The sequence below is a fragment of the Temnothorax longispinosus genome, chromosome 12 (genome assembly GCF_030848805.1).
Source record: "Temnothorax longispinosus isolate EJ_2023e chromosome 12, Tlon_JGU_v1, whole genome shotgun sequence".
Classification (NCBI taxonomy): Eukaryota; Metazoa; Arthropoda; class Insecta; order Hymenoptera; family Formicidae; genus Temnothorax; species Temnothorax longispinosus.
In genome coordinates this window covers 1,929,416-1,942,626 of record NC_092369.1, presented here as the reverse complement: position 1 = coordinate 1,942,626, position 13,211 = coordinate 1,929,416, and the positions used below count along the sequence as shown (strand labels likewise).

The 13,211-nt window shown below is 33.5% G+C and overlaps 1 protein-coding gene across 16 annotated transcripts in view; it reads right to left on the bottom strand.

The window, feature by feature from the left end:
- Positions 1 to 13,211, bottom strand: part of LOC139822808 (uncharacterized) — a 109,393-nt gene that overhangs the window by 71,796 nt on the left and 24,386 nt on the right. For 8 of the 16 annotated variants that reach the window (XM_071794856.1, XM_071794854.1, XM_071794853.1 and 5 more), the window contains exon 2: positions 7,127 to 7,503. The exons of the other annotated variants lie outside the window; for them this stretch is intronic. In XM_071794856.1, coding sequence (XP_071650957.1) covers positions 7,127 to 7,183 — 57 coding nt within the window. In that variant the 5' untranslated portion in view covers positions 7,184 to 7,503. The remainder of the gene's footprint in view (positions 1 to 7,126; positions 7,504 to 13,211) is intronic. 16 annotated transcript variants of the gene reach the window in all.

The following is a 13,211-nucleotide window of genomic DNA, read 5'->3' as shown; positions in this document are numbered from 1 at the left end:
TTCGTCGTAAAATAAAAAACATAAGCACAGAAATTTTGACCACCGTCATAAAAAGTGCCATGAAAAGAGCACAACGCTGGAGGGGAGTCTGACATCCTTTTTAATTAAATTATATTGTAACAAAAGTTAAAAATCTGAATAAAAATAAAATACAAAAACACGTTTATTTATTTTATTTATATAGTTATAAGCAATAAGTTTTTAGCTTGTCTGCGCCTTCCCTAAGAATCGAGAACTTTCAGATACTGATATTGTATAAACAGCTGATGGTCACTCGTCCGAGAAATTAGTCCTTTCCGTTATGGGATTAATCCGGGAAGTCACTCCATTCTTTTTCTTTGCATAAACAATCACCTGGAGTGATTTTTATGCTCCAATTAAGTCGTTGTTATCAATTACACATTGCATATTTTTCATTGTTTTATAATTTATTAGTATTTGAAGCAGTATATGTTATAGATTTACAATTAATATTTTCTGAGAACAAAATAAGAAAATAAGAAAAAACCGAAAAGATATTTAAAAAATAAAAAAAGTATTATACACATTAAAATTATTGTAATGTGAACTTTATTTTTTCGATATTAGGATGTAAAAATCACCCCAGAGGTGACCGTTCTCAAGTTAATAATAAGGTAATCTCTTTCTTTAGGTAATTATAGGTATATTGAATGTTGAAAATATACGTATGTGTTTAAGTTTAACTGTAAGATATTCTTGTCTATCAAAATCCTTGCGGACTGTTCAAAACTCCTCTATCGCATTCGCGTACAAACTAAGTTCAAACAATGGCAAACTACTTGCCCAATAAGACAGTTCATATCCTCTTCATTCTTGGGGAATATAATCGCAATTACCGACGTGCTTCATGTGTCTATGCTGAGCAGTACCTTAATCAAAATCATTTTTCAAATCAGCAAGTTTTTAAAGTTTTTAAAGTTTTTAAAATTATCAATATTGAGAGAAGATTAGTTGTAGATTTCTATTACAATGCCAAAGACGGAAAAATAGAATTTAAAATAACAATGATCTTTTATTACTGTATTAGGCATGATTCATATGTAAATACTAACATCAGTAATCGCCAAATAGAAGGAGAACTTGGGATTCCAAGAGCTTATACTGTTCATCAAACATTATGATCCGTTCAATATATATGACCTGTACTACATTATACAATACACATTACAGAAACTAATCGAGGCAAATCATAGAAAACATATATTCAATTTTGTAGATAGGCACTCGATAAGGAAGGGAGATTTTTTGTAAATGTTTGTTTTAGCGGTGGAACTATATTCCACAGCAATGGGAGTCTAACAATGAATAGATATAATTATCATTACTGGTCACCAGTAAATTCTCACAGTATCTTCATGGAAACTCTCTAGGTAGGAATCTGTAATAATCAAATCATCGGGCTGTATTTCTTTGAAGATATAGTCAATGATGTAGTTTACCTAGAATTACTTGAGGATCATTTATATGGATATATCTCGATTCCATTGCATATCTAACAAAGATTTTGGTTTGGTCCAACAGGATGAGAAGTATTGATATCACTGATAACTTCACACACAGACTTCAATTATGTATACCTACTTATATAAGCACAGTCGAAACTTAATAGAATACTTTTTAGAATAGATATTGGTTACTAATCCTGACTTAATTAACCGGATAAACGTTGAAAACTTTTTTATACAAAAATTTTTGATGGAAGACTTGGTTTTTTTTAGAAATCTCAATGCAAAACTTATAATAAGACACTCTACGTATCGACTATTTATTCCGATTCCAATTTCTAATAATTCCGCTAACGGATGTGCTGTACATTTTCTAGGAACAATTGCGCCTTCATTGATATTATTTCTCAAACAGCGCTGTGATAATGCTAACGCATTACTTGTACAGCGAATTTTAATTGTTCGGCATAATTGTAACAGTTTATTGCGGGGATAAAATCGTACATGGTAGGTAATTACGCAAAAATAAACAGTGAAATCTACGTAGCTTTGTGCGAAATAAAAAACAGAAGAGACACTTCTGACAATAAAACGATTATTTGATCAAGTTTACGTCAAAAGTATTGTTTCGTCGTGAACAAGAAAATCCATGTAAGGTACAATGTAAATCGCGCTGAATTTCGTGCCATAATCTAGAAGAATCGATACTTAAAGTGATTCGGTTTTGATAAGACGAAGAATGCTGTACCGGAGGAAGCATGATATTCGATCGACCTTGGACCGATAAAATATGCTCCGCTTGGAGCGGAACACCTTGCCAACTGATGCGTACAATAGCGCGCATAAATCTTTATGAGATCTGTCGAAGTAGACAAATCAACCTTGTTACCCACAATCGCAATAAAAATTGACTAATCAATTACACATCATATTCGCCAGCTATCGTATAATAGAAATAATAAAAATAACGAAAAAAATAAGATTAATAGAATTTTAGTTAGAAGCTCAATTTTTTATACAAACAGTGTTATAAATTAAAAAGATCTCTTGGTTAATTGCCAGGTTAACAAAAAAAGTCATATAATTGATGACGTAAAGAAATATCTGTCATACAGTTATGGAACATTTTATTTAGTAAAATTATATACCAAAAAATATGACGAATATTATTTATATAATCCAGAGAAATTTCATGAAATAACAATTATTTAATATTTATTTATTCTACTTAATATTCAATTAATATTAATAACATAATAACTTTATATCCATCATTGTCGTTTATATGTATGAGTAAAATATTCATTGCAAATCAATCATTATACTGTTCATAATACTGTTAAATTTTGAGCAGCGAAATCGGCAATATTACACACATATTCCGGTCACCTTCTTTCAATATTCATCTTGCAATATGCATTGAGAGCAAATTATATTTTATATTACGCATATATCGAATGTTTCATACTTCATAAGCATAAATGATTAAGCATGCAGTTACACATGTTTCACAATGTACAAAATTTGTACATTGTAATCACCATTGATAAAATAGAGAGGCATGCATGAAAATGTAGAACATTTATCGATTTTTAAGCATACAAATTACATCGCATTTATATCTGATAAACATTTGTTTGTATTCCTATTTATAGTACATACAGCAAATTTGGAAAATTTGCAATTTGATTTGTGTGAAGAAAATCTTTTGTGTCGCAAACTTCAAATCTAATTTTTTAATTTTATTAATAATGAAGATTGAACAAATTGAAAGAGACAAATTACGAGGTAACCGAGGTAGTGAAAATGCCTTTGCCATTTACAACCTTTTTAAAAATGTCAAGACAGAAATAAGGCATAATAAGTTTTGCTTGCCTATTTCTCTTGAGCTCCTTTCACAACCCACCATTACAAAAGACTTCCACCAATTTTCTGCTGACCGTTCTCTTTGCTCTCTAAATGTTTCAGGACAATGATTCGCCAAATATTACCAAGTAATTACGTTCATTGTCTCATTAGCAACTACAAACGAGCCAAGATACCCATGCTTTTGACAAAATATTGCTAACAAATATAACAAAATTTTGGGGGATTACAATATCATGTTTTTATTATTAAATAAAATATTTATTTTTCTCTCTGCTGTAATAAGAAACCTATAATTTTACAATTGAGAAGCTCATTTCCGATTTCGAGTACATATAAATTTTCTAGAACCATTCGGGCTATAACTATTATTAGGTACTTGAAAGTTACTGCGTGAATTAAATTCATATCAGTGATAGATTTTAAATCAAAATTAAAACAATTGAAAAATTTATTTTAAAAAACGTTATGGAATTCTACAGCAAAATAAAATAGATGTAAAAGGAAATTGAATAAACTAACCACCTCTTTTCTCCCGAGTTTCGCACTACATCGAGTGCAAGTGCACTTCCTCGAATCGCTTACGGATTTATGAGAATAGCGGACAAACAAACGATACAAGACTATAAATTTAAATCGATCAATGTAGTGGCCATATTGATTAATCACGTATACGCATGTACCACCATTCAACGACTATAGAATCTCTGATTTTTCTACACAAACCAACTGAACATTATCGATTATCTTTTTCTGCACAGTTTCTACAAAATTAATTTTTTCTTAACAAAAATGTTAAAGAGTAATTAGCGATTAAAAATCAAAAAGCTGTTTAGCAGTCTTTAAGAGAGAAAATGGATGCCAAGACAATATTCTTTACTTAGTTTCAAATAAGATTTATTTCAATGAAAATTTAATCTAATTTGTAAAAGTTATAAAGATATACAGTGTGTTTGATTTTTAAGTGTACTCAGTTACTTTCTTAAGGTAGGCGTCTCGCTACGTGCTAGTCATGTGACTGTTTGTAGGTTTTCACGTTCAGAAATATATTTCAGGCAATTTTTGCTAAAAGAAAAATAATTTTATGAATTATGGTGTACATACGTGACAAAGTATGTTACTTTTTCCAAATTATGTGATTTTTCTCATTTGACTCCGTTTTGATCAGCTGATCATGCGAGTCGTCGAGAAAGGTTACAAGTGAGAAATAGTTATTTGTGTAACAAGTGAGGTAAGATGAAAATTCCCGGGTGCGGAGTTTACGCACGAGCCGAAGGCGAGTGCGGTAACCGCACCCGGGAATTTTCATCTTTACACACGGCTTACACTCCCTATTTTATGTTGCAAGTGCCTGGAAAGTGGTCTATCACGCACGCGTAGCGTGCGTAATGGGGCACTTTCCATGCACGTGTTGCATAATTAGTATATTACACTACAAGGGCAGAAAGTTTGAGATTCCTGCACTGCGCGCCATCGTGCTCGAGGCGAAGCCGAGAGCACGATGGCGCGCAGTTCAGGGCTCTCAAACTTTCTGCCCGTGTAGTGTATACTATTTTTCTTGCTGCCTGGTCGAAAGTACGGAAGAATGACATGTGTGTGTTGAAGATATTGATGCCTGCCCCGACATTTGCGGCACGAGCGAAGCGAGTGCTGCTGGTCGGGGGCAGGCATCAAATCAAATGCATCTATAAATAAAGGTATAAATACACTTTAATTAAAGGAATTGTGTTTATGTTTAGACATGACTATTTATTTGTATCACAATTTTCAATTTTTATTACACTAATCACAATCACTTTCTGAATAGAATTTACTAATAAACATTATCATTGACTAACTGTAAACAAATTTTTAGGTTATACGAGTGAAAGTAAAAGTAGAGGTTGGGGCATAGAGATATAAGAATAGAGTGCGCGAGCGAGCTGAAAAAGCGATATAGGAATAGAAAGAGAAAGCTGCGCAGAATAGAAAGAGAAAGCTGCGCATGGGCCCCTTCTGTCTTTGTTTCGCATGCACGCGTAGACAAAGACAGAAAGGGCCTATATGCAGCGTTCTTTTTCTATTCCTATATCGCAGCCTCTTACGTGCTAGCATATGACTCGCGCACTCTATTCTTATATCTCTATGGGTTGGGGCGATGTGAATTGGGTTTGTGGTAATATTGTGGTAGGGATCTTGTCATATATTGAGTGCCAGTGCACGCAACTAAGTTTTTACTCCCGCTATTCTAGATGGCGCGCATGTAGTTTAACCAAGGCATAAAAATGAGACTTTCTGCCGTGGAACCGGGGCCGAAAGTACGTACTTTCGACCGAGGTAGTAAGAAAAATACTTTTCGATTGAATTTTGACAATTACTGAGAAAGGGTTTCAAAACGCATGACAGGGGTGTCAATCACTATCCAATTCGGCTAAGAAAGACGAGCCCCATAACCTAACTACAGTGATTAGCCAGCGGCGTTGCCAAGTCTTCCCAACCTCACCTCGACCAAAAAATGTCTGCTCGATTACCGCATTTTCACTAAAATAAACTAAAAAATTAGCAGCGAAATCTCCGGTAAACTATATATTTTATGGTTGCATCGGATTCTTCGAAATCTAATGTACAAAAAGCAATGTTTTTTCTCACTTCATCTAATCGAAAAATGCGAAAATATGTGATTGAAACCGTGATAGAGCCTTCTTTTTCTGGCCGTCTGTATGAAGTAATGCAAAATTTGTGATTTTCGAGATCGATTTTCTAGAGTAAATAGTCGGTAAGGAGCCACAGAAAAAATCGACTGCAAAGCTGATCATATAATTTGATATAAAATCCGAAATCAAAAACTTTATCTAATACATGCTCTGACGAGACGACTACCTTAAATAATAGAAGTATAAAAAAATTTTTAAATAATAGCTTTTTTGTTTAAAAAGATCTATGTAATAACTGAAAGTTTTAAATTACTTTTTAAAATATTTTTCATAATATTTTTTTTTTTTAATGTAATGATACATCTAGGGTAAACTCGGGTAAGATGACCATTAGAGGAAAGATGGCCAACTCATGTTCATTCGATGTTTCATGGCGAGCTAGATTGAAAGAACATATAGTGTTGAAGAACATAGGTTGATTATCTTTCCTCTATGCCCATCTTACCCGAGTTTACCCTATTTCATTACTTCATTTCATTACAGTTGTGTAAACTATTAATCTTAGCCATATTTAGCAGTAAATGAAAATTAATAAACACTTTTTTATTACAGATTTTTGTTTCTTATTATACCTAAAAGCGATATTGACACAAGAGACAATATCTCATAAATGACTATCGAAAATTATACTTTATTGCAAATTATTGAATTTGTCATAAAATACAAACTATACTTACAAAACTGTAATGAAATAGATAAATTAATCCATTAAAAAAATAAATAAATAAAACTGTCATTAAAAAATAATTCAAAACTTTCGTTTAACTTTAAGTCATTATATAGATTATCATACACAAAATAGCGTTTATTCGACTCGGAATGTTTTGTATAAAGTATTCCTGTCAAAAGTTAGACGAGTGAAAAGGAAGGTATATTGAAATGCAGGGTATAATGAGATATTTTTTTTAATTTCGACGCTATAAAAACTATTAATTTTATTTTATTCCTCATTACTGCGTTATAGATGGTAGCAAAGTATCCAACAACAAAGAACGAGATGCTATTACCCCTAAATATCTATTTTAATTGAAGACACTGAATACTAATTTGCGTGAAATCGAGATACGCGCGCCGCAATTACGGTGGCCTCGATTATCTCACCTTGTCAATCGGCATTGAAGGGCACGCACGGCAGAGGTTCCAAAATGAACCAATCATGAGGCCGCAGTGTGTGAGGCAGTGGGACAGTAATAATGACACACAGCCGCTGCGTTAAGCGAACGACGCACGGGGGCCGACCGTTTCTCGACCGGCAATGACGACGGGATACGGTGCCGTCAGCAGGCCAGGATCGCAGGCGTTGTGCCGAGGAGGAGGACGTGGCTCCTCGGCGTCGATCACGGGCGATATACCACTATACGAATCCTCGTCCTCACCTCTCTCACTAGCACACAACACCACCTCTTTTTCCTCTCAGCCTTCAAGGCAGTGTTCGTAAGCGGCGCTCGGGCTCAGGCTCGGGCTCCGAATTGCTCCCTCTGCGTATACGCATATTTATGTATATTGTGTGCCAAAATACGCATATAAAGCGGCATATATATTAAAATATATTAAGGTATATATATATATATATATATATATATATATATACCACCTTATAGTGTATGTGTACCTTGTAGTGTACGTGTGTGTACGTGTGTGTGTGTGTGTGTGTGTGTACAGGGTGAACCAACAAAACTTTACACTTGTTTCTTGTAACCAACTTTGATTTGTGATTGACTAAATATGCTGAAACATATCAATCTTATCTTTAAGGGAAATATACAATCGTAATAAATTCAACTGTGCTGCTTCATCCGCTTGATTGTACCTACTTTTTTAAAAAAATTAAATGTCAAGTAACACATCGTTTTAAAGGTCTTTTAATTCTCTTTAACTGTCTTTTTTTAAATTTGGGTAAGAAACCAAATTTGGAAGTCTTAGATATTAAAAATTAAAAATTCAATGTAGATCCGATGTAGGATTTTTCTGTATTATGTTTTTTTCTTTGAGAATACTTGAAAAATAAAGGCTGATGGATAAAATATGTCCAGGGCCTGCAAGCAAGTGCAGTACAAATTGTGCACTGCACAAAGGCGCATAAAGGGAGGGAGGCGCCAAATTAAATTTTAAATTTAAAAATCAATTCTCCATTCCTAACACCAACTGCAAGCGCTCACTTGTGTCAAATTTAACCCTTAAAGCACACCCTGGGTCAAAATGACCCAGTAAAAAAATTGTGTCGCATTATCTACCATTGAAACGCTGAAATCGGGATCTGTCGCGCCATATCTTGGTAGTTTTAACCTCTCTCCAGATAGCGGTACAGTCGTTGTAAGTCAGCAGGCGTCCGGCTGTGTCTGGCTGCCGTCCGCGTCAAACGTTCCGAAAATCACGGGTCATTTTGACCCAGTGTGTAGTTTACGCATTTTGGGGGTGATTTTTTGTGATTTTTTTTAGTCTTTTTGAGCTTCTTTCGAACAATTAAAGTGTAAGTAAACGTTTAAATATGCTCTGAAATTTTTTTAATCAGTTGTTTATCAATAATAACACTGAATTATACATAGATGTACAATCTAGGGCAGAATTAAATAAAAAACTAAATTTTGAGCCTGCGCGAAGCGGGCTTTATCTCACTTTGCGATTCGGTCAATTAATTCCCGAAAAATTGGAAAAATTTCGTAACCGGTTTCCAAAAAGATCGGTAACGAAAAATTGTACACTTTATGGCACTCTCTGGGACATATATTCTACCCTTACTTCATATACAATTCTTTGAGATTTGGTCAATTAATTCTCGTAAAATTTGAAAAAATTTTGGAACCGGTTTCCAAAAAGATCGGTAACGAAAAATTGTACACTTTATGGCACTCTCTGGAACATATATTCTACCCTTACTTCATATACAATTCTTTGAGATTTGGTCAATTAATTCTCGTAAAATTTGAAAAAATTTCGGTACCGGTTTCCAAAAAGATCGGCAACAAAAAATTAACCACATCATTGCACTCCCCGGAAAATTCTACCCCTATTTCATATACTTTTGGTAAAAATTTGGTCCACTAACGAATGAGTAGTTCGCGGACAGACAGACGGACAGACGGACGGACAGACAAACAGTCGGGTTTTATATAATAGTATGATTAATATTTTTTAACATTGTTTTGTCTATTTACTGCAGTTCGAATTGTTTCCATGCCCTATCCATCGAAAACGAATCGTTCATTAACGAATCTTGAATAGCGAATGTGCTACCGATTTATATTGCTTTCGGTTTTCCAAATAAATACCTTTTTTGAAATGTTAGCTTTCGCGCGTATTTTTACCTTAAAGTATATAATCCAGAGAGTATGCAATTAAATTTTCACATAAAAGTATTGAAAATTTAGAAAGTTATTAAATATTTTGTAAAAAATAGCAATTTTTTGGTTTATAAACCATATTTTGAATTTTTGAACCATAAAGCTTTATTAATAACCCTTCACAAACAATCTCACATTCATTTTGAGTGTTGCAAGAATGCACCCTTTTAATTTCAGCCAAAAAGAATCGATCCCCCGTTTGTGGTAATTACGCAAAGTAGCGCTGGGTCAAAATGACCCAGTGTGTACTTTATGTCTCAAACAGGTAGTGTGTGCTTTAAGGGTTAATTTCTTCTGAAACGTGTATTCAATTAGATAAAATGAGTATATCAATTTAGAAATATATCACACAATCTGAAACCGTTGTAAATGAGTGCCATAGAACATGCTAATTTCAAAATATCCACAATAAGTTTAAACAAAGACTGTATTATTGGAATGCTGTATATGGAAGCTGATAAAAGATGAAGTTTCGATTATTTACTACAGTAAATTTTTCCTACATTTTTCACTACAGTAAATTGCGAATTTTTAATTTCTTTAATATCTAAGACTTTCAAATGTATTTCTTGAGAAATACTCAATTAAAAAAACATTATACAGATTTTGAAGAAATTATAAAAATTATAAGAGAATTACAAGACCTTTTAAAACAATTAATCATTTCATTTCTATTGCCATTTTAAATTATTGAAAAGGTAAATACCCTAATTAAGAGGATAAAATAATATACGATAAAATTTAACACAATTATACATTTCCCTAAAAAACAAAGTTGATGTGTTCTAACATATTTCATGCAAATTAGTCGGTTATAAAAAAACGGGGGCAGACAGTTTTCATTAACTCACTCTGTATATGTACCTATATATGTATACATATGTAATGCATGAAGGGTATGTGTGTGTGTGTATTGTACGTGTTTTAAAAAAATTGTGCAATATATACAATATTAATGTGGCACGCACACACACGCACATACAATATTTCATTCGTATAAGGCCATATAATTTACTAATTGTAAGCCCATTTTAGATAAACTATAAATTTGCGTTAGAGATTTCAAGATATATTTTATAATTTTTATTAATCTGTATTTTGTAATATACATATATACACAAATGTATATCTTTATATATATTTTATGTATGCGTCATTTTGTTTCTCCAAATGTTTTTCGTACTACATATAAAAATTATAAGATCAATTTTATCTTGAACTCTAATATAAATTACATCTCGTCTAAAGTAGGCTTTATGTGTGATATGATATAATATAATTGTGTAATATATGTACATAATATTCATATTATAATTTTTGGATGGGTATGTGTATGTGTTTCTTCATAGAACATCTGAATAACTCTTCTAGATTTGGATACATACAAAAATGTTAAGGAAACAATTTTTCATAATATAAAATGATTTCTTTTTTTCTTCTCTGCTATCTACAAAATGTAAAGAAAAGATATATTTTTTCACGTAAAAAAAATGTTTATCTTAAAAACATTTAAATGTTGATCTTGAATAAAAATTCCTCTTACATTTACATTTTATCTTTAAAAATACAATATCTTCAATATTTTACCATATATTTCAACCTAGAAGATTCAGATATCCTATTGGAGCTTTATAGTTATAAAGAGCTGTAAAGGATGTGTAAAAGCGGTAGCGTCAATGTGTGCATGCGTATTATGCGTGGGTGTATATGTATATGAGTGGAAGACAATGCCAGCATTCGCGGTTGATCCGCTGAATTTTCTCCGACGAAAAAGATAATCGCGAAATAGACCCCAATATTCAGGTTAAGGTTGACTGTATCCGGCACGTTAAAAACGATCAGACCGCGACTGTATCCGTATACGTATCGGAAGCGTCGATAACGGAAGAGCGAGACGGTGGAAATAGCAAAGCGATAAAACGGAGATCTCCTCGTAAGACGCATGTGAGATGGATCATAAATCGAATCGAGAATGTGGTTGGCGGAATAAGAAGTGACTCGAAACAAATCATCACGAGTTTTTCGAAGAATTCGAATTCGCTAGCTAACGATTGTGTAACACATTCGCAAATAATGAATAACTTATATACAGGATGTTATATACAGAAAGTAAGTACAAAATTTGAAAGGCATATTCCGTGGCTTATTTTAGGAAGAAAAGATCCTATAAACATATACCCTAAACTGCTTCGTTTTCAAAATACAAAATTACCCATACGCACGCCCCTGGTAAATCTAAAAATGTTTCATCGGTTACTGAAAAATGGTTCTTAATACTATACATGTACTCATACCAAATTTGAATAAAATATCTTGTAAACATTTTCCAGATTTTCGAAATTTTTATATATTTTTTTGAAAACGAAGCAGTTTAGAGCATATGTTTGTAGAATCTTTTCTTTCTAAAATAAGCCCCAGAATATCCTCTTCAATTTTTTGAAATTTACTTACAAAGTACCCTGTATATTGGCAATATTTCAAGAAAGTAAATTTAAGGAAAAAGGGTAAGAAATAATAGAATCATATTTATCAGCATATTAAAATACGCAAAGGAAATATTTTTTATACAGTTCTTATAATATGAAAATTGATAATATCGATCTATTAATCCAATATATTGATCATTCTGACAATATAATAATTATGCTAGAGACGATATTCTAGGTGAATTAAGATCACAACACGATTATTCTCTCATGCAGAATTATGTAGCAAGAAGCATGATGAATATTAAAATAACGTCGGCAAAGTATCAGTCAAAGGACAATTATGTACATTTCTAATGAGGATAAGAGTGCAAAAGAAGGAAATGAAAGAATGAATAAGTAGTCTTCGCATTTCGTTCGACACCATCGATGTCGCAGAACCGAGAAAAAAGTACGCATAGAATATATATCAGAAATATTGCGTGCTTGGAAGATTCCTTGCAAGACACGAAGAATTTATTTAATATGTCAAGCTAAAAGATAAAATGAGAAATTGTCAACGACGACGGCACAAATAGAACCAAGGTCATCGACTATGACTGCACATGTGGGGATTAATTAAGAAGAAGAACGAAGATGGTCAGTTGTACTTGTACAAACTGTATGATGAACCAAAAATTTCCAAACGAAATTGGTGGGAAACCCAACAAATTCAGATGACATTGAGCAGACTGATACGCAATGCGTATCTGAAACGGAACATTATCGGAAATCTTCGCCGGGCAATTCGCCGACGAAAGAAGTGGATAATTATCAGTATATTGGATAAGAACGAGATGAATTAGGAAGTGGAGCAGCCGGCCTTTTTCCGATTTTACTATTTCATCATCTTCGTCCTGAAAAGCCTCCTGCTTGCCAAGCATGGGGCTTCTTCCTCTTTGCCGTGAACTCTCTCTCCCTCTCTCCCTCTCTCCCCCTCCCTCCATCCCACTCTTTCTCCCTTTCTTTCTCCCTCCTCCCTTCTTTATCACATTCTTTCTCTTTTCTTTTCTGCGTTTATTCCAATGTCTCAATTACTAAGCGAGCCAAAGCTTCTTCGACGCTCACCTGTCAACTCACCGGCTCGCATATATGTACGTGTGCGCACTGTGCGCACTAATAAAAGCACAAGTATCTTTAGAAAGATATTCATAGCATCTTCGATGAAAGAAGGCGTATCAACGAATATGACGGTTGCGCCGACACGACATCGGTTAGCACTAATACTATTTAATTAAATTTCCTTGATGTCTTCACGCTATATAGACAACGGTCGCACAACGACGACGGGAGACTCGCACACTGTGGATCAGCGAGCGAGTGACACGCGCCGATAGTGGTCGCGTTAACATGTCGTGTAACACGAGCGTGTGAAATAAT